Source organism: Thrips palmi, unplaced genomic scaffold (assembly GCF_012932325.1).
Source record: "Thrips palmi isolate BJ-2018 unplaced genomic scaffold, TpBJ-2018v1 HiC_scaffold_10, whole genome shotgun sequence".
In the NCBI taxonomy this organism is placed as follows: Eukaryota; Metazoa; Arthropoda; class Insecta; order Thysanoptera; family Thripidae; genus Thrips; species Thrips palmi.
Window position 1 is genome coordinate 9,179,287 of NW_023144621.1, and position 24,661 is coordinate 9,203,947.

The 24,661-nt window shown below is 47.4% G+C and overlaps 1 protein-coding gene across 3 annotated transcripts; it reads right to left on the minus strand.

Moving 5' to 3' along the window:
• Positions 1-422: 422 nt before the first annotated feature.
• LOC117647614 lies at positions 423-23,869 on the minus strand. Of its 3 annotated transcripts, XM_034389465.1 has the most exons (31): positions 23,507-23,869; positions 19,844-20,026; positions 19,427-19,567; positions 18,128-18,163; positions 17,368-17,550; positions 17,140-17,283; positions 16,721-17,035; positions 16,320-16,634; positions 15,936-16,250; positions 15,669-15,851; positions 15,451-15,582; positions 13,806-13,994; positions 13,586-13,726; positions 13,323-13,505; positions 13,106-13,243; positions 12,849-13,034; positions 6,165-6,296; positions 5,843-6,025; positions 5,623-5,763; positions 5,290-5,478; positions 4,910-5,047; positions 4,501-4,668; positions 3,415-3,515; positions 3,260-3,344; positions 3,040-3,171; positions 2,776-2,958; positions 2,560-2,700; positions 2,408-2,482; positions 2,073-2,321; positions 1,814-1,996; positions 423-1,612 (listed from the first exon to the last, which is right to left on the minus strand). In XM_034389465.1, exons 1-31 carry the CDS (start codon positions 23,811-23,813, stop codon positions 1,446-1,448), a joined length of 5,358 nt encoding a protein of 1,785 aa, XP_034245356.1. In that variant the 5' UTR covers positions 23,814-23,869; the 3' UTR covers positions 423-1,445. The 3 variants fall into 3 exon arrangements, with proteins under 3 accessions (XP_034245356.1, XP_034245365.1, XP_034245375.1); XM_034389474.1 differs by lacking the exon at positions 18,128-18,163; XM_034389484.1 differs by lacking the exon at positions 4,501-4,668.
• Positions 23,870-24,661: the final 792 nt, after the last annotated feature.

A 24,661-nucleotide genomic window follows, 5' to 3' on the forward strand; every position in this document is an offset into this window, starting at 1 on the left:
TGGAGACATGGCGACAAGCTTCCCGCCGCACTAGAAACAATCCTCCGAAATGTTGAGTCGAAACGAGCCGTGTGTTTTGGTACTCGAAATTTATGAATTTCCGTGCGTTTTACGACAGGGTCCTCCAGTGTGTCATCAGCTTGGGTTTCCGCGTACATGGCACGGTCATCAATCAAACCCTCCAGCATGGCGTAGATTAGTGGGAAGGAAAGTGCATCCAAGGGTGGATCCAGAGAGGGGTTCAGGGGTAGGCGGTGATGCAGCAAAAGTTGCCTACTTACAGTGGCAAAGTGCGACTCTTTGTCTACCGTCCAGGCGGCTTCACTCCACTTTAGAGTTCCTCTCCCCCTTCAAGGCATCGCCCCGTGGATCCGCGCCTGGGTGCATCAGAAAATACCCGAGGCAAAAAAAAAAGACTCTGGTTTAGAATGGAAATTTGTTTTATTTCCTCTTTAAGAGGTATTATAGGATCACAATAAGTATTATTTACTTTGAACACATCATCACAGCACCGCCCCCACCCCGTCGTCACCAGTACGTCATTGAGTCCATTGCCTCCCTCTCACACTGTTTCACTCTGTTTCACTATGTTACACTCCGTGTGCCACTCAGCGCCGTTTGTCACTAGCGTCGCACACTCTGGAACTTCATTCTTCGGTATTAGGTCGCTAGATCTTAACATTGAATAAGAGCAAAGGCCGAATAAATAAGGGATGAAATGGAACTAAACATCCAATGATGTTACATTCTACAAGAAAAATAGGTGACAGCCTGTTCCAGTGGTGCTGCCGCCGCCCTCCAGTCCTGCCCACAGTGTTGCCACCCCTTCCCTCTGCCACCCCTTTCCTCCGTCGGCCCCACCCCTCCCTTCAACGGGAAGGGGGCCGGAATCAGCATGGCGGTTGAGATCAGTGTTTAGCTTATTTCTACTGGACGAGGCCTCGGGGCCCCTCCTTCTCCGGGTCCTACGGAACAGGCCGAAGGAGTGGATTCGAGCTTCGAGCCCACCGGCGCCCGGCCCGCCCGGCGCAGTGAGGTTCGAGGTGAGCGGGAGTCCAGTCGGGGAGGGGCGCAACACGCAGTGTCCGGAGTGCCGACGGCTCTTCGGCCGCTAGGTGCCACACGCCTTGCCACGTCACGCCACGCCACGCTCCGCCACGCCGCGTCTCCCCCATGCACGCTGTGCCCACGCCCACGCACGCTGTGTGCCTACCAGAGAGGTAGGCGAGAGAGCGGCCACAGCCGGCGGCAGGGGCTGTTCCACTCGGGAATGCCTCGCCAAGCCCCGCCGCGCCCCACCGCGCCCCGCCACGCCCCGCCAGGGGCACAGCCAGGGCACAGCCTCCACACCCCAGATGAGAGAGATCCAGTCCCGTGCGTTGCTCCGCGGGGCCGCGCGGCTACCCCGCCACGCCTCGCCCCGCCTCGCCCCGCCACGCCGACGGTCACGCTGTCTTGGCGTGCGGCTGGAAGCCGTACATGAGGAAGGCGGTGTACATGACGAAGGCGATGGTAATGGCGATGAGCGCGTACATGAAGAGGTTCAGCTCGGGCTGCCGGAATCTGTTCTTCCGCAGCCACTCCAGCACGTCGTCCTCGTCCGTGAGATCCCCTGCAACACGGTGGGATTGGGGTTCAAGACCTACCGCTTCGCGCCTCGCGCCGTGGTGGTAGGCAACCCAGCGCACCACGCAGCCGCCGCATGCTGGCTCGTTCCCCAAGTAAAATCGCCGCACTGTCTCTCTCGCACTCATGAAACGTTCCATAGGGCGCGAGAAGGACAGAGCGACAATGCGGTCTGCCGGCGTCGTACCTCTGAATATGCTGGGGAATCTCTTCCTGAAGTAGACGATTGCGGGGAGCTTGGTCACGCCCCACTTGCGCGCGTACCGGGGGTCCGCCATCTTGACGAAGGTGATGTCCATGTTGTCCGTCTCGCCGTCGATCCTCTCCAGGCGCTCCAGGATCTTGATGCCGTCGTCCTCGTCCTCATCGTCTGCAGCAGGGCAATCAACCGACAATAACAACATGGTGACCTGGGCGAACAACCGTCGCACCGTTGCGTTACTTACAGAAGTAAACGGCAAGGAACTCGTTCTCGTCGAGCAGCTTGTCCAGCATCTTGCGGTTGACCTCCTCGATCTCGTTCTTGATCTCGAACACGTCCTGTGCCGTGAGCCAGGCCAGCACCTTCTCCTCGTCGGACAGGTCGCCGTCGAACAGCAGCGGCACTCGCTTGCGGAAGAAGACGAGGGACGGCGAGTTGATGATGTTGTGGCGGGCCGCGGCCTCGGGGTCCGAGATCTTGACCATGTCAATGCCTGTGCCACCGAAGGTCTCAGAATCACGGCACGACAGTTTAAAACCAACAAATAAAACTAGCTAAAGTTAGAACTTTATTGCTCACCAAACTGATCGACTTCTCCGTCTATCTTCTCCAGCTCCTCGAGGATGTCGTCGCATTCCGGACAGTCGTTGTCGTCTGCACAGAGGTGGACGACGTTAGCTAGCTCCAAGTCCAGGAGATGTGTAATCGTCTTGAAATGCGGATGTACTCACAAAAAAGAACAGCCAGGTAGAGACTCTCGTCCAGCAGTCGTTCCAGCATGCGCTCGTTGACTTCTTCAATTTCGTCTGCTAACTCCCTGTTGTCATCGTCGATCAGCCATTCCAGAACAGATTCCTCATTTTGCAGGTCGCCTGTAAAGTAAAGTGTTTATTTTCGTTCCACTCATTGATCTTCAGCGTAAAGCTTGACCAGGATTGCGGCCGCACCTTCGAATAAGAGCGGGTTCCCGTTCCTGAAGTAAACCATAGCCGGGAAGGTCTTGATCGAGTAGCGCTTGGCGAGCTGCGGGTCCTGGATCTTCACCATGTGGATGCCGTACACGTCGCACTCGTCGTCCACACCTTCCAGACCCTCCAGGATGAGGTCACAGGTGTGGCAGTTGCTCTTGTCTGGAATTACAGCGCTCGTCAGGGGACTAGTCCCAAGAAAGATAGTAGTTGATCTTTTTAAAAGTAATTATTGGCACATACAAAAGTAAACTGCGAGATATTGTGTCGACTCCACTGCCGCTTCCAGCATCACTCGTGTGATCAACTCGATCCGATCCTCAGTGCGTTGAGTTATGAGCCACTGCAAGACTTCTTCTTCTTCTGCCAAGTCGCCTGTAAATAATTTTGAAGGAAAAAGACAACATTTACGATTCGGATTTACCACACCCGGTGGCTCAAAATTCCATGTTTGAAGCCTTACCCTCAAAGACGTTCGGTATCATGTTTTCAAAATACACCAAGCATGGGAAATCGGTCACACCGTAGTCCTCCGCAATGTTGAAGTCCTGAAATGCATCTTTGTTTGAAGAACTATCGAATTTACATCAGGCCGAGTTAAACTTTAAGACACCTTACCTGGGTCTTGACAAAAATTATTCCATGCCTGTCACAATCATCGTCAATGTTTTCTAGCTCTTCCAAAATTTCCTTGCATTGGTCGCACCCGTCCATTTTGTCTGAAAATGGAAACAGGCGAATATAGTGGGAAATCATGAAATGAACGCCATTAAACAAGAAAACAAAACAGTTTTTTTTAAAATTGAAATCTAAAAGAATACGCCAGATGGTATGATTTTTCTGAACTGAGAACTTATCCCAATCGATAAATTGAGATTGTGCTGAGATCCCATCTGTGGCCAGCCTAAAATCGATGGCTCCACGGACAATTTTCTGCATCCAAGGCTGCCTTGCCTTAACCTGTATGCTGCAAGTACCCATAACTGCAAAACAAATATGTACATGAAATCCCCACACAGGCTGTTTATTCACTCTTGTTGTGAAAGAAGCTACGGAATTTGTAAGGCAGTTTCCAAAACATTACTTCTCACGCCAAAAAAAAAAACTTTGCACGCAAGATGGGCTCTGGGAAAAAGCGTTTAAACTAATTATAGAAGTTATTCTTGGTATCATATTTTATCCTTGTTTTAAAAAAAGCCAAACAGCTTGTTTTAAAATCTACTTGAAAAAAAGTAGAAATGTAAAGACAAAAGAATTTGACAGATCAAAGGGAACTAAATCACATCTTCTTCTTGTCCTCAAGGCTACACTGCAAAAAATCTTTCATCGAATGAGAATCCCAGGGATTGAAAAAAAAGTGTTTGCATACATTTTCAGAGTAAATTCTACTTTTGGGTCACACGTATCGTCAAAGTCTCGCTAACAGTCCAGGCGTCTCTGTACAGTACACTCGCACGCACGTTCCGAACACAAAGGTGGGGTAAGCGCTTCGCCTCTTCTGCATAAGAGGATTGCCTCGGCATGCAGAGCTACGGAGTGAAGCTGGACTACACAGGCAGGACGGGGGAAACTCCTTCTCTGCCAGCTTTGCTCTCGTTGGTCTGGTCCTTGTTTTCGGCCCTGTGGACGACAACTCCATGCGCTCTACGATTTACTGCATTAGGAAGCTGACTGGATTCACATCTCAAACACGATGCAAGATACCGTCGCCTGGTGGGCCCTCCTCCGCGGCGGGAGCTGCCGGAGTTGCGCCAACGGGAATGCCCGCTGCAGCAGCCGCCTCGGCGGCCATCAAGCTCTCCGCGAGCAGCTCCTTCCTTCGCTGCTTCCGGAATTGCTTACTGCTACACATGTCGCAAAGCGTCTTGTTCCCTGGGGAGCCAACAACATCGCATTGACCAGCAGGTCACGTTTCGTTCTTCCACTTTTTCATCACCCAGACACACTGTGCGCCGCCGTAGTTTGAAAAAGTACTGTCGTGGAAAGACCCTAGCCGCTCACCCGCTCAAATGACCTCTCTATTAAATTTGGAGAGACTTGGTAGGGACCCTGCCAGATGGTTGGTTTAGACTGAGCTGCTAACGTTGTTTTCTCTTCCCACAATGTTACTTACAAAAGTACACGGCTAGCGAGTCGGATTCTTCAATGAGGCGAATCAGGTCGTCACCATCAAGGTCTTCAATGACTTCACCACCAGGATCCTTTTGAGTGAGCAGCCAGCTCAGCAGCTGTCCTTCATCGTATAGGTCACCTGTTTAATCAAATATTTTCCGATTGCAGTTAAACTTACTTCTGCCTTTGCTCGCTCATTAACGAGGAGAATGGAACCTAAAACACTCATTGTAAAGTATGCAGGCCCCGCATGGCACTACATAGAAAGTCAGAAAGAACAGCCTGACGCGAGTGCACACGCACAGGGCCGCATACTTAAAAAATTATTAAGAGTTCCATTCTCATGAGGTTCAGTCTGTAATTTTTCAAGTAATAACGTACCAGCATAAATGACGGGATCTTTGGTGCCCATTTTGAAAAACAGGACGGCAGGCAAAGCAAAGACGCCGTAATCCTTGGCCATCTGTTTGTCGTCAATCTTTACGAAGTTGATTCCAGCACCGTCAGCTTCGTCGTCAATATGCTCTATCTCAGCGAGAACTCGAGCGCACTGCTTGCAGTCGTCACTGTCTGGACAGCAGGACTCACATCAAAACAGTGTCATTGCTGCTTTGTTCCAAAACAAAGTTCCAGCCTTGTACCAAAGTTTTACAGAAAACAAGAGACGTGATATCATGGTATGGCCTCTCTGCTGGTGTTGGCATGAAGACTCACAGAAGAAAACAGCGACATAGTCCGACGTTTGTCGGATTTTTGCAAACATCTTCCGGTTGACGCGCTCGATGTGGTCTGTCAGTTCCATGTTTTCCGGGTCGGTCAGCCAGTCCAGTAGCTCTTCATCGTCGTCAATGTCCCCTGATTAAAAATGTAAGAAAACATTAGAAAATAAACATTGTACTTTTATGGGCATCAAAATCCTGAATGGAAATCTTACCGTCATAGTTTATAGGCTTGCTTTTCCTAAAATATGTAATGCCGGGCGGATTGCGGAAACCGTACTTTTTTGCCATGAGCTTGTCACTGCATTTTACAATTTTGATTCCGTACTGAGCTGCTTCGTCGTCGATCAGCTCAACGTGACGAAGTATTCTAGGAACACCTGGATCATCCTCCGTATCTGAAAACGAAGGGTTACAAATGCATCTTCATTCTAAAAACGAGGCAAGCACTTCTGACGCAGTGGAGACGTGAGCTATATTCCGGTCAAGAAGGCTCGAAGGCTCCAATCAGGCAGCAGTAGTGCTTTTACTACTTACAGAAAACAACAGCCAGAAATTCCTTTGTATCAATGTACTCAAACAATGTGTCTCGGTCGATATCTTCAATGCTTTCGTCCGTCTTTTGCCTCATCATCCAGTTAAGAACTGCATCTTCATCCAAAAGATTGCCTGAAAGACAAAAGTTGTTATTCCGTGGTAAGAAACTATATAAAAACGTAATAATTGACAGAGGGCAAGAACAACATTAAACGGGTGATCGTATCTCCACTGCATTCAAAAGCTAACAATGTAACATACATTTTGACAAACCGACCGAACAATGCGCTTACAGTGTTTTGACGATAACAACTTACCTTAATCGTTCTGAAGTGTTGACAGAGGGGGTTATGTGCAGTACTTCTATAAGCCCTCTTACTCGTTAGTGTTCAGTGTTACATTTAACCCTTTCCCATATAAGTTTCCGCAAGAATTGAGAAGGTGCTTTGTAAGCATTGTAAAGAACGTACAGCCAAATACTCTCCTGTGATGAAATAATTTGCCTTACAAACCCCAATTAATTTTCGATATGCAACAGTTTAATTTATAAAAGAGCTGGTAAGCATAACTTCGTCCGTGGAGCCCATAAAAACAAGTGCGGAATCCCTTGCGTACAGGAAGTTCAGCACAGCATACTCCAGAAGTTAGAAAGAACATGATGTTTGAAAAAGTTAGTTTATTTCCAATCAAGAATTTGTACAACAGTTTCCAACCTTTGCTTTTTAAAGTCCTTAAAGCATAAGCTTTCTACCATAAAGTCTAATAATGTAGGACATTCCAATTCATAACCGTCGAAGAAAGGACATTCCAGAAACAAAATAACTATAAGATTTGATGTTTCTTTATGTTACTAAAATATAGGAAACTGTTTTCATTTTTTAAACATCACAGTTACTTCACAGTCAAAAACTATATTAAACGTGAAGAGGTGGTAGCCTTCTAGTAGAGCAAAATTTAGGCGGGCAGTGCAACTGCTCTACTTTTTAACTACCTTTTAATGTGTTGAGAGACAGATAAGTGTCACGCCAAAGAAAATCTAAAAGGGTAAATCGATTGTGGGTATTGCAGGCCTGACACATACGCATTTTTACTTTAAATGCATCACAAGCCACATTAATTGAGAAAAAAATAAAAAGGATGGTCAAACTAATTCTTCAGCGTTTGTCTTTTTTCCCTTTGGTTAGTTGTTGTTACAAGTGTTACCAGAAAGGCCAATACGTTTTGGAGTTTAGGAGAAGCGTATCAAAATACAAAAGTAGTGACTGATTACAGTTTAGTTGGTGTTCAAAACGGCAAAGTTGGCCAGACTGTTAAAGTCTAGGCCTCACCTTGCCACGCTTTGCCACATAGCTAACTGGTTTGTCTCTCAAATTTCCTACTAAGATAGAGACAGGGCTTTCTCTGAGACAATGCACAGTAAAATGTCAACAAAACATTTGCACTTAAAATAGTCCTTAAAATTATAAATATATGCTGTCAATGCTCCAACTTCTCGACATTACGCACTAGAGGCCAAAATCAAGCGTCTGCCTGGTGGTACAATGCTGCTGTATCTAATTCATATGGAAAAGAAAAACGTTGAAACGAGGCAACTGTACCATCGGCAGATTAGCGCCACTTGATTATGTACAGAAGTTTTGAAAGAGTATGAAAAATTCCAGGAGCGTCTTGTTCGACGATTTTGCATTGGCGGAGATTGGCGGAGGTAAAGATTCTAAAATTTGTAAAGAACTTAATCCTAAGGTTGTCTTACAGCACCGTTACTGCTTAACTGGCAAGCACAAATGACTAGCACTTCACTCGTCTCGGCTAAGTCCATACAGGCGAACATATGTGACGTGATGAAACACAATAAAGAACTTAGATAATAATATTTCAAAATGTGTGCAAGGTAATTTGTTCACCGCAAACATTTGAAACACAACTTCCACTTTGAACAAATGAAACATTGACTAGCCTACACTACAATTTCTTTATAAACGAAAAGATGAAAATTACAGCTAGGAGTAATTCATAAATTGCACGAAACATGGTACATGCGACAGGGTGTTCTCGTCACATATTGGAGGGAAATCAAAAACAATGAAGAAAAGGCATTAAAGAATATTTGAAAACAGCAATGAATAAACAATATTTGCGATGATAATTAAAACACAGGGACAGTATTGAAAGGTAGTATGTTACACAACAGGAAAGTACAAGGACTATCTGTATGAAAGATTTCATGGCAAATGGCGGCACATAGTAAAAGGGAAGGAACGAGAAATACAAGCAAAGCCTACATGCAAGAAGCAGGGAGGACTGCCCGGCACGGTCTCTTCCAAAGGCGGAATAAACGAAAGGCCTTCTTCCTGAGAAAAGCTAATGGGGTGTTTCATCTTGCAGATATCACCCCATCTAGAGACACTATATGACAAGTTTTGTAACAGCATCGAAACACCCCAACGGACAGCTTGAACCCGTTTTGAAATCCTTAAGTTATGCACAATATGAAAAGTGGTCCCCATCAGTCTGAAACATGAAATTTTTACACTGTCTATAAACTGCTCTACTGCAATTCAGTCATTTCTCTGCAGAATTATGATTTGCAAGAGATGTAAAGACGTTGAAAGACTCCTAAAAATGCTCTCCACTAATCTGCAAAGTTGCAACCTAATGTTTCATAAAAATGCTTAGAAAAGAAACATCAGTACAGTGTATCAGGGGAAACGCATAGGACGTTTCAGTTCTATGAAACTAGAAACAAAGGGAGGCCAAGTAAATATTGCTTCCCTCGGGTGCTACTTCAAAAAACTGATCAAAATTAATCGGATTCTCACTCCCGTTTCATACGGCAACACCATCTAGCAGTACAAAAATCTACTGAGCAATTTCATCACGATGTTAAAAATAATACTGAAAAACAACAGTGTGGCAACAACAAATATCTTTAGTAAAGATCAGATGTCTAAAATTATATTGCAAAGAGCACTGCAATTATACTGTGCGCACTATTCCAAGTTCAGAGAAGGAAGCTGTGCCCACTTATTAGTTACAAGTAATTAGTCCAGAAAAGACTGATTTTTTAAATAAAATATTTACAATATAATTCAATCCGATGTTTAGCTTTATAAAAATCTCATTTTATTGCATTTGAGCAGTTGCTTGTCTCTTGCTAGATGCAAGAAAACACCGATGTTACAAAAACGCCTTAAGATTGTCACAGACGTTAAATATTGTCCTGGCATGACCAGGGTTAATCTTGTTCCGGCTGCCTTGGAAAGGCCAATATTTTTTTGTAAAACCTACCACCACCAGATGAATTTCCCCAATCCCTTCTTGCCTTTACTAGATTTCTCCCGACCAGCTGGTGCAACTGCTGATCCGATGCTGCTGCCTTTCTTAGACTTTCCCTTGTCGTCGTCTTGGAACTTGGTGGTTCGCCCACGTGCTCGAGCACTTGCGGCGCTCGCCCCTGAACCTCTGCTCGCCCCCTGGCTCGCCTTGCTCTGCATTGGACTCGCTTTTGCCACTTTGCTGCCCTTTTGAGCCTTGGACGGGCAGCACTGGAAGGAGTCATATGCGGAAGAAGTGGGGGGCACACTTTTTCCCCCCAAGCCGATGAAGAAACAGCCGTCGCCTGCAGCAGACAGAACAGTCGGGTCAGGGGCAGGCAGGGATGTTGTGTAAGGATAATTTAAAAATTATTTAATAACATAGCTTAAATTTGAGATCCATATTTACTGTCAAAATTACGCCACCGTGGGAATGGTGCAAGATTACTTCAGGGAGTTAATCGTAAGTAAGAACAACACCTTCAAAACTCAACCAATTTAGAGACGGTTAGTGACGTACAATAGGAAAATTTTAATATTAGAATGCATTTATTCTCCTTTGTAATAAAAACAAACTGATATGAGAATATTTATCACTATGGTTGATGTCAGTAAGCAGAGAAGAGGTGTCAAAAAGAATTTAATGAAGACAGGATAATCTTAAATATTTAGGATGTGATTAAAAGGTTTTGAATGAAGCCTTCGATCCAGCTGTCTTATGGGGCGAGGCTGGTATGGGTAAAGGTCACCCGACCGCTCGTCTGCTGCAGAGTAGGTCCGCTCCTTCTTATCAATATACCCAATTCTGTCAAAAATATTGAGTGATCTAGACAGAGAATGTCAAGGTCAATCATGATTGACAGACTTAGGATGCACTATGCACATAAGCACGCTGGTTAGTGTCAGAGCTTGACTGAAATGTTAGGGAATCTTCTGGTGCCGATCCCATCACTAATTCTTCAAACACAAGAAAACATTGGTAACTGCACTATTGGTCATTCAAGGCATCTACGGGCCGATCTTGAAAAAGGGTGTATGTCCTGGAAGCTTGGGATCGTAATAGGCCTACGAAGCATAGCACACACATGCCTTCGATTGCCTATCACATGCGGCCTTGTCGCCGCAAATAGGACTTATTTAGGCGCTTTTTGGGAGCGAATTGCTCCATTTCTTCCTGCAATTGTTTTTGTTTCTCAATTTTAGCTAAAAGTTTCTGCAAATAAGCACTATACGCCTTTTCCTCAGTGTTACCTGAATTTTTTAAAGCGACTGATCCCTTATGTTTTTTATCATCATCATCCTCGTCATCATCCTCATCCTCATCATCATCATCGTCGTCGTCATCATCATCTTCATCGCTATCGTCTTCATCTTCGTCGTCGTCGTCGTCATCATCATCATCATCGTCATCATCGTCGTCGTCATCATCTTCGTCGTCGTCTTCGTCATCATCATCATCGTCATCATCTTCATCGCTATCATCACCTGCGCGGGATCATTCCCTATATTATCTCTGATCATTTGCTCTACCTCATTTTTAAAACAGCTTTAGGTACAGGCAGTTTATTACTAAACTTGGGGCAGTCAGTTTATAGAAACCCTCCCATTAACGTTTTCACTGCCTTTGGGGACCAAAATATGCAGAAATCATTGGAATGTCAACTAAACCATTACCATACATTTGTAAAGGATATCGGCACCGGTTTTAATAAATCATTGTTAAGCTAGTTATTGCAAAGATTTGGCTGGGGCCAAGAAAAGCGAGCTTCATAAAATGGATGTCTTTAATTTGCTACATACCTCCCGAAAGGTTATTTTCCCCAAAGACAGCGGAAACTCTAAATTTTGCATGCTGCTGATCTCTGGATATTAGGCGCCGGAATTTCTTAATGCATGGAAGACGTTTTGAGATGACTCTTCCTCTTATTTCTCTTTTTAAAATCATCTGTTTAGAAAGATTAGGAAGTTTCAAAGTGCCATTGCAAAGTTGGCCTTTTGTCCAGATTCAGAACATTACTTTATAATTAAAAGATTGTTGCGTGTTTTCAGAAAGTTTAAGTACCCAAAATACAAAAAATGTGGCACAAAAATATTTTAATTCTCTGTACAGAAAGTGGGGCTTACTTTTAGTTGCGATGGACTAGGATTTGATACTTTGTATGAAATTAGTTTCATGCTGGCCTTTCTCCGTAAACAAAATAGAGAGCAAAGAGATAATGGGAATGGGCTGAGACAAAGAGTGTCCGGCTACATAAATGCAGGCCAAATGTTATTAACTTTTGGAATAAATCCCAGGAACGAAAAGAGCACCCATGCAGGACAAGTAATTGCTTAAAAAAGTTCTTCTGAAACACGCACAGTTACCGAAGAGAAAAATTTACCCGTGTAAATTGGAGGAAAAATCCACGAGTATATGTTTTTCTAAGTAAAGGGTTAGAGCTAAGAAAAAAGTTACAAAGTGACAGAGGAGAAACAAATAAATGTTAGCATAAACAAATGAAAATCAACTCTTACTTTTTTGTTCAACAAGCCAAGCGAGAACCTTGTCTTCGTTCTTAAGATTTCCTAGAAAAGATGCACAACAAGGTTAGTGGTTAGAATGGTATTCAGAGCAAAACATAACCGCTGAATCATCGGATTGCCATCCAGAAATAAGTTTACTCTATTTTCTGCTGAAAGTTTAAGTGTGTAAACTTATAATTTTGTGTCTGGGAATTCTTCCTTCTTTATTCTCTGGATTTGGAATGACCTTGGTAGCAAGTGAAAGCCACCCTCCATGCACTACTCTTTGCACTTGTGTTTTTGTAATGCAAGCCCTGGTAGGGTGAAGCTCTAATGTTACCTGCACCGTTGAAAGTCCCACGTCAGAGGCCTTGATGAATCTCCGCCAGTCAAAACTTACAAAATTATAAAAGCCAAAAAATGGGTTGATCTTCTAGAGAAACGAAACTAAGACCACAGTCACTTATGAGGCATCCCTCCACAGACTTATTTTTCTCTAAAATACTTAAAACTATTACTGTAGGCACTATATTGTTCACTTTTTTATTCAATTACTACATAAAAATACTTTTATGAAAAAAAGTTTCTTATTCTGCTAAAAGAGAAACGATCCCCCGTTCAATCACGAGCTTTTCAAAAAATAAATACTAGTAAACAACAGTGGAATGTGCTTATTAGAAATAGAAGATTTATTTCTTAAGGTGCTCTTTTTGCATGCCATTGAATTCTACTTAAGTACTTCAAATAATACGTTACAAGATTTTTTACCATTGAAAGTACATACAATTTATTTTATTTTATTCGAGGAACTTGGAAGAGCATCTTTGCGTGTATGATGTTATGATTTCAATTGAAATAGTTGACTCACCGTCGTACATGATGGGAACTCCGGTTTCGTAGTAGACAAGGGCAGGGAATGAGAAGATACCAATTTCAGATGCTAGCTTAGAATCCTTGCTTTTTACGAATTGGATACCGTGCTTATCGGTATCATCATCAATAGTTTCTAGCTCTTCTAAAATATCATCACAAACTTTTCCACATTTGTCATCATCTGCAAGTAAAACACTGTTGCAACATTGAGGCTTTCTATGAAAGAAATATTATTTAACGTTTTAATCTTACAGAAGAATACAGCCAGATGCTCAACATCTTCGATTAGTACTCTTAAAGTTTTACGATCAACACTCTCAATGACATCAGGAGTTGATTCGTGCAAATCCAGCACCCATTCCAGAATTTGTTCTTCTTGCATGAGATCGCCTAGAACATAGATTTTGTTGGTGCATTGTCATTGCATTGAAAGATAGGAACACAAAACCAGCTTTCAAACAATACCTACCGTCATAAATTTTCCTAAATTTGTGTCTGTAAAACACAAGAGCTGGCAAAGAGGCCAAGTCGTATTCTTTATCTATTCCTTCGTCTGATGTTTTTACAAAATCAATGTCTTTTTCTTCGCACTCATCGTCAATATTTTCAAGTTCAGCAAGAACCTTTTGGCTTTTCTTATCTCCTTCTTTGTCTGCCGTAGAAAATCAATTAAATTTAACTTGACAGCAGGAAGAATAGCTTTTAAACGCTGGTAAAATAGATAAGACTTACAGAAAAACACGACAACATGGTCATTTTCATCCAGGATGTTATCCAACATTCTTGCATTAACTTCTTCAATTCGACCAGGTATTTCCAAAGTGTCTTCGTCAGTAATCCATGCCAAAACTTCATCCTCGTCCTCCAAGTCACCTGTTTTATTATTTGTATGGTTAATCATTGTGCGTCACTATTTTATTACACATATATATTTAAATTCAAACATGCAAACCTTTATAGGTGAGTGGCTCTTTATTCCTAAAGAACACCAATGCTGGAAAATTTTTAATGCCTGTCTTTTTAGCAAAGTTTATGTCTTCCGTTGTAACAAATATAATACCAGTTTCATCCAGCTCATCGTCAATATTTTCTAACTCGTCAAGAATGTCATCGCAGTCTTCTCCATCTTCACACTTTCCACCTAAAAAAAGTTGACAAAGATTGCATTAGTGACGAAGGTGGGAAAAGCAACTGGTTTCATAAAAGAAAAAATTCCAATGCTAATCGCATTGCAGGGTGTTCCCAGTTTCATAACTGGTTTAAAAGTAAGTTTTGAAATACCAATAAAAAGGAGTCCTAGTTTGGGAACGGTATTGCAGCAAAGTTTGTCAAAACAGTAACAAATGTGTAGAAATCATCGTTTGGCCTAACTTTAGGCAGCCACTGCGTCTAATCTAAGGCGGCTAATCGTTCTCCCTCAACGGGTGGGTGTTCTTTGGGCCTTACTTTAGAACACCTTTGTTACGGAGTGCGATTAGCCGCCTTAGTTTGGGAGCGGTATTGCAGCAAAGTTTGTCAAAACGGTAACAAATGTGAAGAAATCGTGGTTTGGGCTGACTTTAGGCAGCCACTGCATCTAATCTAAGGCGGCTAATCGTTCTCTCTCAACGGGTGGGTGTTCTTTGGGCCTTCCTTTGAAACACCTTTGTTACGGAGTGCGATTAGCCGCCTTAGTTTGGGAGCGGTATTGCAGCAAAGTTTGTTGAAACGGTAACAAATGTGCAGAAATCGTGGTTTGAGCTGACTTTAGGCACCCACTGCGACTAATCTAAAGCGGCTAATCGTTCTCCCTCAACGGGTGGGTACTCTTTGGGCCTTCCTTTAGAACACCTTTGTTACGGAGTGCGAGTGCGGTTTGTCAAACCAACCGTTTAGCTGGTCACAGAATTGAAGAAAACATGACAAGTCAACCGCAGCCTTTAGAAGCATGCCAAACAATCCAACCTCAGCAACAATGAAGGGGCAGTTTCAATGCGCGACTACTCTTTTTTTCAGTCTCGCGATTTTCGAAAGGGCGCAGACACCGAGAAAATTGTTGCCAACCCACGAAAATTAATTAATTGCGTCTTTTCTGCTACGAACGTTTTACCAATGACGGATTTCAAAGATGTTCCAATGTCAGGACACAGTGCAATGCGCTAGCATTGGCATTTTCGAATTTCACGGCGTGTTGATTTCTTTTGATGGGTCACTTTAAATTTTGACAGTTGGCATGATGGTGTCGTGTCGTTGCCATGGCGATTTTTTTTTCATGTTTTAACCATTTTCTCAGAACACAGACATATTCTTGTCACTTTGATGAGCCAGAAGGTTTAGTTTTGAGGAGTGGTACATTTTTTATTTGAACCATTTTTTCATATCATGAACGGTTCTGGTTTTCGATTGTTGCAAATTTATGTTTTTCGCGTTTACGGAAAATTTCCACGATGAATTTTCAAAAAAAATTGGAATTTTCGTTTTTTTTATAGTTGAAATAGTTTAGCGTTGTTTATTTGAAAATCGAAGAGAGGGGGGGAAGGAATCCACGGACCTCGGACAATAGGGGTTCTTGGGAACCCCTAAAAAACAAGATTAGTAAGCTTGGGTCATTTACTCACTGAAATAGACAACGACGTATTCGTGATCTTCAACTAATTCTTTCAATATCTCGTCAGTCACTTCTTCAATCGTTGCGGAAGTCTTTTGCTCAACAAGCCAGCGCAGAACTTCATCTTCATTCATAAGGTCACCTGATGTCATTTTTAAAGTCAATTTTAATGTAAGTGCACGTCACGTTATTTGAAGCCTAACACAATTTAACATAAAAAGCACTCACCCTCGTATATAGCTGGTATTTTGTTTTCAAAATAGACAAGAGTGGGTAAATGGTCAATACCGTACTCTTTTGCTTCTGCTTTATTGTCCATCCGCACTATAACTATGTCTTCTCGATCTAGATCATCGTCAATATTTTCCAGTTCGTTGAGCACTCGAATATCTTGTTTGTCATCTTTATCATCTGCAAATAATTTTCATGGTTGGTGTTGACAATTTTTTTAAACGATATTTCAAGAGTTGGGCAGGTTTTAAAAGGGTAGCTTACAAAAAAGGACTGCTAAATATGGGGTTTTCTCGATCAGTATATCCATCATTTCATCTGTAATGTCCGGTATTTCGCTATGGCGTTTTTGGTGTAGGAGCCACCCCAGGAGCTCTTCTTCTTTGGTAAGATCGCCGTCATAAACGTGAGGAATGCGTTTTTCGAAGTATACAAGAGTTGGCAGTTCTTCAATGCCATATTCCTTTGCTTCAGCATCGTTATCAATTTTGACAAATGCGATGTCATTTTGATCACATTCGTCATCAATATTTTCTAGCTCCGATAAAACCTTTTGGCTTTTCTTTTGGTCACTGTCGTCTGAAATGGGTAAAAGATAGTATAAAACATTGCATGGCTCTGTGTCAAGGGAATATTTGTGGTACTTACAAAACAAAACTGCAACGTTGTTCATCTTGTCAATTAACATGTCCAACATTTCGTCAGTGACGTCTTCTATCTCATCGTGAGCAATTTGATGCTCAAGCCAACTTAACACCTTTTCTTCTTCCTCTAGGTTTCCGGGGTACATCATGGGGATACTCTTTTCAAAATACATGAGAGCTGGAATTTTTTCTATGCCGTATTCTTTCGCTTCCTCTGGATTATCAATCTTGACAAAAACAATACCATGCTGATCACACTCATCATCAATGTTTTCTAGCTCGTTTAATACTCTTTGAGATTTTCTGTCATTGTTGTCATCTAAAATTTTTAAAGAAAATAAAAAATCTATTTAGCACCTAAGTTTTAGAAAGAGCAGCTTATACAGGAAGTCAGGTTATACTTACAAAACAGTACGGCCATATTTTTTCCCTCCTTTATGAGGCGATCAAGCATTTCATCGGTAACATCTTCTATTTCATCCTTTTCCAGTTGGTCAACTAGCCACTCTAATATTTCATCCTCATTTTCAATATCGCCATCATAGACATTTGGAATTTGTTTTTCAAAGTACACTATTGCTGGAACTTGGTCAATTCCAAATGCTTGTGCAGCCTTTTCGTCGTCAATCTTGACAAACTGTATACCATGTTTGTCACAATCGTCGTCAATCTTTTCCAATTCTCCAAGTACCTGTGTCGAATCCTCGTCGTCGTTGTCGTCTACAAAATAAGAAATTATGATTTATAACATTCTATTTTACTAGTAATTTTTTACCACACCTTGAGAGGATATCCTTTCATGGCCACATATACTGAACACGTACAGAAGAGGACGACCAAGTTGTCAATGCTTCCAATTAGAGTGTCGAGTGTTTTGGCAGTCACTTCTTCTATCACATCCTCTTCATCCCCAGTTGATTTGTTTTGCACCAACCACTCCAGAACGTCTTCCTCCTTTGTCAGCTCGTCTGTAAGTAAGCCCGTTCAAACTATTGACCACAAGAAGTTGCTTGATAAGAGACGGTTATAATTTTGAGGCACTCAAAACTTACTTTCGTAAATGATTGGTATTTGATGCCTATAGTACACAAGTCGTGGCAGCTCTCCAAGGTTGTACTCCTCCGCCAAAGCTTCATCAGCAATCTTGACAAATCCAATACCCAACTGGTCGGCTTCATCGTCTATGTTTTCCAGTTCCATTAATGCTTTTGTGCACTTCTTACAAGCAGGCTTGTCTGTGCAACGAGACAAAAAACACACATTTTAGAGTGCAAACATTAACTGTTTCGTGTTAAATAAAGTCGAAAAACAAAATGGAGACTGGTAGTTATTACGCTATGTTAAGACATAAACTTTGCAAAGTACAATAAGCAACACTTAATGTTAATATACCATAGGCCAAGGTCATCAACAAACATGTGCTTCTGAATGGTAATGTAAGCAATGCGGGACCCATAACGAATTTTTCCAAAATACGCCACAAAAAGGTCGGAATATGTTCACAATTAAAATAATTCTTATTGCGATTCAGAAAAATATTTCATTATCTGTTCGTGCCGCGTGCAGTACAAGTGCGTAAAGTTGAAAAGAAAAAAGTGATTTGATGTTATTTAAAGGCTTACGTGCAATCAAGTGCTTATAGATTTGACAAGGCCTGATTCATTCCTGAAAATAACTTATCATGCTTAAGAAAAGGCGTGCTGAGCTAAGAAAAGGAAACTGAAGTGTGGTTATTTTTATTCTCTCTGAAATTGCAGCTATTTTCATATCTCCGTTTTAAGGGTTTCCGAGTGTCGCATCATGTGTACTTACTTTGGGATCCCGGTGGGCATGTTTTCGCTCCTGGACCTAAGGGTGGCAAACAGACTCGGTCAGAGCGCTACGTCACACAGTGCCCGAGGCCACGCCGACCACACGCAGACCGCGCACAGCCGTCAGTGGCACACAATGTAATGCAGGCAGAACAATGCAAAAGCGTGCTGCAATAATCGGTTACACTTGAAGCACTTTTTATTTTTACGAAAAAAGGATAACTTTAAACACTTTTGTGTGTCTACCCTCTGACGCACTGCTTTTCTTTTGTTGTGTGCTTCAAGCCAATTCGACCCTGGGGTTCCGTTAAATCTGGGGCACCTGTCCAGAGGGTGATTGCTGATGTGCCTCAAGCAGCGCAGGCCTGGGTGTGGACGACGAAAACACGAGCATATAACATTGAGTCAAGGCATTATTGGCCGTAACTGCCAACGCCCAGACTCAGCGATGGTTCGCTCAGGCGACACATCGGGGAAACATGAATAGGACCAGTCAGATTTGCCTCACGCCTGGAAAAAACTCTCAAAGGCGGGCCCAGGAAAAACGCATGCATGATAGGGATCTAAAACTACAGGCTTCAACGAAGCTTTCAAAGAAAAAGTTCTGGAAGCTCTACGAAAGAATACTAAGTTTTCAGACGATTGAAATGTTTAAGTATCCAACCAAACACAAAGTCAAATGTTTCCGTGGTTTGACTTGTCGTTCAGTTCAAAATCAGGGAGTTTGCACAGTACAAAAAAGGGATAGCATTGCATGAAATGTAGATACGTGGAATGTGCAAATAGAGAAAGTAAAGTAGAAATCAATAGGGTATTCCGATGGAACTGAACCGGAACCCTGAGCAGTAGAAATATCTGGATCCGGTACGAGAAATTAGGTGTGCGGAGGACTGAAAGTATGCAAAATCGGGTGTGCGAATGACCTCCGCACACCTGATTTCTCATACCGGATCCAGATATTTCTACTGCTCGGGGTTCCGGTTCAGATCCATCGGAATACCCTATAACTTTCCTTTCCTTTTTGCTACTAAAATATACGCTGAACAGATAAAATCTAGCGCTAGCACATATATGTCACACAATATTTACAGAACATAGATTTTTGTCATTCGTCAGTTACATTTTTAATATCTGTCCCGTCTAGTCGATTCCAATGACTATGAATTCCAAAGAAATTCTTGTGATCTCGGCCACATAGGAACAGCCGAAGTAACGTTATTCACATAAACAAGAGTCTTGTCTACTCTTCTATGTCAATTCACATATTTACAAAACTTAACATTCGATGTTTCCTACTCACAAAATAGGACGGCAACAAAGTCCGTTTCTTCGATGATTTTTCCGAGAATTCGTGCGTTCACCTCTTCGATTCTGTCCGGCAGATCCATTGCTTCCAGGCTGGTAAGAAAATCCAACACGTTTTCTTCGTCCATGAGGTCTCCTGCAAAAGAAAAACAGAAACCAATTGTTCTTTTTCCGCAACATTTTGAAAAACAACGTGACCCTCAAAATATATTTGCCAAAAACTTAAAACAATAGGACGATCGATAAGTGTCTTTTTTCTGAGCGACGCGGCTGTAAGGGCTCCACTCGGCCTAGGGTTTGGCCAAGGTCGCACAGTGGCCACCCATCGAGGCCCTCGTGACTCAACCACCACGCACCGGTCGACGTCTCTCACCTCACTCCATGCGCTTTCACTTTCTGAAGAGGTACCAACCTTCGTAAATGATGGGCGTCTTTTCTCGGAAATAAGTGAGTGCAGGGAAGGTCTTAATTCCATAATGCTTGGCCAGTCGTTTGTCATTGATCTTGACGAAGTCGACGCCAAACGAGTCCGTGTCGTCATCGATCTTCTCCAGCTCTTCCAGCACCTTGTCGCATGTGTGACAACTTCGCGCATCTGAAAGAAGGGGATATACGTGTCAAATGTACACCTCGCCGCGGAATAGGGTTTTGTTTTCTCGTAAGTAGTTCCCTGGAGGCTAGCGATTGGGCGAGTTCCAGGCAAGTCCGACGGTCCCGTCAAGCACGGGAGTGGCGCGGCTTGCCTACCCCGCGCTGGTCGGGCGGCCGGGCGCTCACCGCGCAGGGCACAAGCTCAGGGTGTCAGCGTGCCAGGGCGCCAGGGTCAAGGTGGGCAGGCGTGCCGTCCGTCTCGCCTCACGCGTTGACGGCCCGACGGCCCCATGTACAAAATGTCGCCCGCTGGCGTCCATCCCATCTTAGGAGATTGGTCCCGAGAATAGCTCGCGGCGGACGCGGCGCGACGTGGCCTCCCCTCCCTCTCCACACGCGCCGAGCCGCCCGCCCCGCAGCCCACGGCGTGCACGCAGCGCGACAGGGCGACAGAGCGACAGCGCCACGCTGTTTATCAAACAGCTGATTCCCAAAGCCGGGGTGCGGCGCAAGCGCGGCGGAGCTGTCTAGGTGGACGCGCGGGCGGCTGGGCGCGGCGCGCGCGACAACTCAATGGAAGGCGGCTTCGTGGTGCTACGCAGTCATGGTGGCCGGTCTGGCCAGCCTTTGTAGCCAAGCCAAACCAAGCGACTAACGAATCGTTGGCTCGTGTCTGGGTTGGCAGCACTGCAAGTCTACCGGCCGTGGCACTGGCACTGGCTCCAGGGCCGTGCATTGGACAGAACACGGCTTTCGGGGTGGGTTTGGTCTCTTGCGGGTTCGGCCACGTGGCCTGCTCCATGGCGGCACGGTGACGGCGCCGAGGTGAGCAGCCGCCAGCAACCGCCAGATGAGGGCCGGCCGTATGCCGGTCTGACGTCAGCGCCGGCGACTGTTTGCATCCGAACGGTGGTCCGATTCCCAACAGTGCTTTCGTCACTCTCGCCCACCCTTCCTGGCCGCCCCATGAGCGCGAGAGAGACAGAGGTGGCCGGTGATGGGACTGCCTACCCGGCCGGCGCGACGATTAGAGCCTCTAGAGGACAGGCCAGTTGACACGTGTAGCGGGCCCAGAGAACAGAGAGAAGCCGCCGCCTGAAGCTGAAGGCTGCTGAAGGCGCCCCACCCGGCCGCCCTGGGCACCGCCGGCCTTAAAATAGAGTCCTTTCTGACGCGCGAAGCGCGAAGCACGGCGAACCATGGCGAAGTCCGACAGGTCTGCGTGTTTATTGACATGGCATCGGCTTCGGCCCCGCAGTGCGGATGCAGTGCGGATGCAGTGCGGTCTGTGGCGGTCTGCAGCGCAGCTCTCTCCCTGGCCAGTGCGTGGGTGGGGCCTCCACCCTCTGTGGCGCTAGGGCCCTGTCACCTAACCGTTTGCATAGCGCGCGCCCGAAACCCTCCCCGGCCGCCGAACGCGGTCGGCGCTGCAGCCACGCTGATTCCGCACAGCGTTCCATCGCTCCGTCTCTCTTGCACCGATACGGACGCCCCGTGGCCCACGGGCAGTGGGTGTGGGAGGGACGGAGAGACGAAGGCGATATTCGGGATCGCTCTGCCGCGCTCCGCAGGATCTCAGGGAAACATTTGGAAGGCGCACGCCCAAACATTTCATTGGCGGACGCAACCAATGCGGCCCGCTGCTTCGAGTTTGCGAATTACTTACTTACGCCCAGACGGCCTGACGGTGGCGTCGGCAGAGTCCGGAGCGGGCCGGCTGATTTTAGTATCGGCATTCTCGAGGCGCGTGTTTTGTTCTCTCGGACAATTGTTAGCGAGACGCCAGAGGGGCGGCTAGGGAAGGCCTCCTTAGCCAGTGTGGTGGCACGGTGCCACTGTAAGCCCCGGCCCGGCCCCTCTATTTTCTGAACCATGCTGTATCTAATAGGACGAGACACGCTTGTCAAAAGGGCCGCCATTGCCATTGGCTGCCATTGGCCGTGATCCGTGAAACGGGGCGCAATCACGTCTCTATCCAAGGCAGCGCCAGGCTGCGCGCTCACCCGCCATCATCAGCGCTGTTAGGCCTCAACAGACCTTGGCCGCCATAACTTTGCAGTCCTGAACGGAATACACTGGTGTTATTACGACTATTATTATTACTGCCTTCTTTCGAGACAGCGCTCGGGGTGCCCTGGGAGTTTCGCCGCGTCGGTCGTTGCGCGGCCCGACCCGCCGCCGCCCACCCCACCCCTTACCCCGCGATGGCCCAGCGCTGCCACGCCGAGCCAACTCGCATTGCCTCGATATCCGTTTCCCCGATTTTTTGGCGCGTTCGGCGCGTTTCTCGCCGAGTTTTACGGGTGATATTACCCGCGTCTCTGGGCTCCGCGGCTCTGCGCGCCACAAATAGCCGGGTCGGGTCGAGCCGCTCGGAGCGGCGCGCGGGCCCTGCCCGGCTGCCTGGCTGTGCGGCCCGGCTGCCTGGCTGTGCGGCCCGGCTGCCTGGCTGCCCTGCCTGGCTGCGCTGCGGCGAGCGGAGGCTCGGCAGCCTAGCAGCGTCCGTCTGTTCCTCTCACCCTGACCGACATATTGGTCCTGTCACGGCACACGGCACGCCGAGCGTCCGGCCGTCGATTCCCGCCGCCCCGCCGCCCCGCCGCAATGCACGCCGTTTCCGCCATTTCCGATTTACCACGGAGCCCTGCCCGGCGCAGAGTACACAGTCGCGGGCCAGGAGGGCGTCGGCGGGTGACTTCTTGTCAAGCCAGGCCCTCCGCGCAGCCGAAGCCATTCCAACACCTGCCTGTCTGGCAACGACGCGGTGGCGCGGCGGCGCAGCAACCCTCGACCCCCATCACCGCCACCCTCCGCGCTCCACCCGCTCCGCCGCGTGCGTCGAGGTCCTCCGATGGCCTCGCGGCAGGACGCGGTCCAGACAGTCTTTGGCCCGCCACCTCCACCGCTCGGTGTCCAATTTCACGAGTCCGCGTCACCGCGGCACGTCACTCCGTCTGCCGAGCGAAGAGTCGTTTCGTCGCTCTGTCTCTCTCGCGCCCCTGTGGCCCATGACACTGCGAGAGAGACAGAGCGTCGAGAGCATTCTTCGGAATCAGCCGGCTGATACAGCTGGCGGCCCGCGTCGTGGGGCTGCAGGGCTGAAGGGTAGCGCAGATGCCCAAGGGCCACGCCGAGGGCTGGTACTCCGTTAGGGCTAGCCGAGGGCCTCGCCGAGGGCCGAGGGCTAAGGGCGTCGCGATGCAGCCCCATCCCCGAGGTGCCGCGGCGTGCCGTGGGGTCCGCACGGTGGCTGGGCTATAATTGGGGCAGCCGCATGCTGCCTGCTGCTGCTGCCGCTGCCGCCGCATGTCCGGAGGCGGGCAGGCGGGCAGGCGGGCGGCGACGGCACGTGGCGTGGCGTGGCGGTCCGCGTTGGTAGGGGTTGGCTGGGGTGGGCGCCACCACCACTCCCTTCCACCGGCACATTCACTGACACAGCACTGCACTGACATTCACTGCCTTCACTGACACTGCACACACTTACACCAGAACACGGCAACAAAGTCCTTCTCGTTGAGCACGCGCTCCAGCTGTTTGGCCGACACATCCTCGATGACGGACTCGACGTGCTCCTTGGTGGCCTTGGACCCCGCGGCTGGGCTCGGGGACGCGCCGCCGGACACCTTCTTGGCCGCCTCGGCCCATGGAAGGACTCCAGCGAGCAGCACGACGGCAAGCAGCAGCAGGGGCGTTGTTATCCACGACGGCGACGTGCCCACGGAGGCCTTGAAAGGCCTGGGCCGCGCGTGCTGGGGCCCCGAGGAGGGCCCCGAGGTCCCGCACCGAGCCATCCTGTCCCTTTCGTCCCTACGGCTCCCCGGGTCCCGGGGCACACACTGGGCGGCGGTCCACTCGGTCCACCACGCGCCCCCGCCCCCAGCTCCCCGCCCCCGGCTCCCCGCTTGCACAATGCGCTGCCAACCGTTGGCGCCCGAAACACGCCGCCGCACGCCCGTGCGCGCGGACGGGCCTCCGTCAGGTTGGCAGTGCCGACGGGGTTATTTTTTGGGGGGCGCTTGCCGTCGCTAGACGCCGCGCCTGGCCAGCCGCAGGCTCCCCGGGCCACATCCGCGACGTCCGCGGCGCCCAAGTGCCCTTCCCGTCGTGGTTCGCGGGGTGCGGGGAGGATCGGAGCGCGGGGTGGGCGGGGTGCCTTGCGGAGACGACTCTCTGCACGCAGCCTCTGGGGGGCCGAGACGAGCCGAGCGCTGCCGCCGGGCGAGCGCAGCCGCGCCCTGTCCCCGCGTCCCGTCCGCCAGCGCACCGCGGCCCCGACGTGGCCAGGGCGGGGACGCCGCGGGGACGGGGCCGACGGGCGTGCGGCACGGGGGCGGGTTTAGGTTACACAACAGGCACGCGAAAAGAACCGTGGCGCCTGCTGCCCCCGCGGCCCCCGCGCTGGGCTGGCGTCCTCGCGCCCTTACACGCCCCGCCCCGCCCCGCCCTTCACCGGCCGAGGACGCGGAAACCTCGCTAACGGGGAGTTGGTCGAACCTTCCGCATTCTAGTGCTGGTGCCACCAAGGGTGCCACCCTCGAGGGCGACGACCTTGGCGATATGATCGCGTCTAGGATGCCAACTAGGAGGGCTAGTCCGTTGGTCCGTCTTTGTACCCGACCAAAATTCGTGCGGCATCGAG

Bases quoted from the DNA above. Each gene is read 5' to 3' on its own strand.
- LOC117647614 (XM_034389465.1), bottom strand. From the start codon at position 23,813: ATGGCTCGGTGCGGGACCTCGGGGCCCTCCTCGGGGCCCCAGCACGCG. The intron at 15,852-15,935 runs GTAAGCTACCCT...AATTATTTGCAG, and splicing joins ATATTTAGCAGTCCTTTTTT to ATGATAAAGATGACAAACAA. The intron at 2,322-2,407 runs GTGAGCAATAAA...TCGGTGGCACAG, and splicing joins CGGAGAAGTCGATCAGTTTG to GCATTGACATGGTCAAGATC.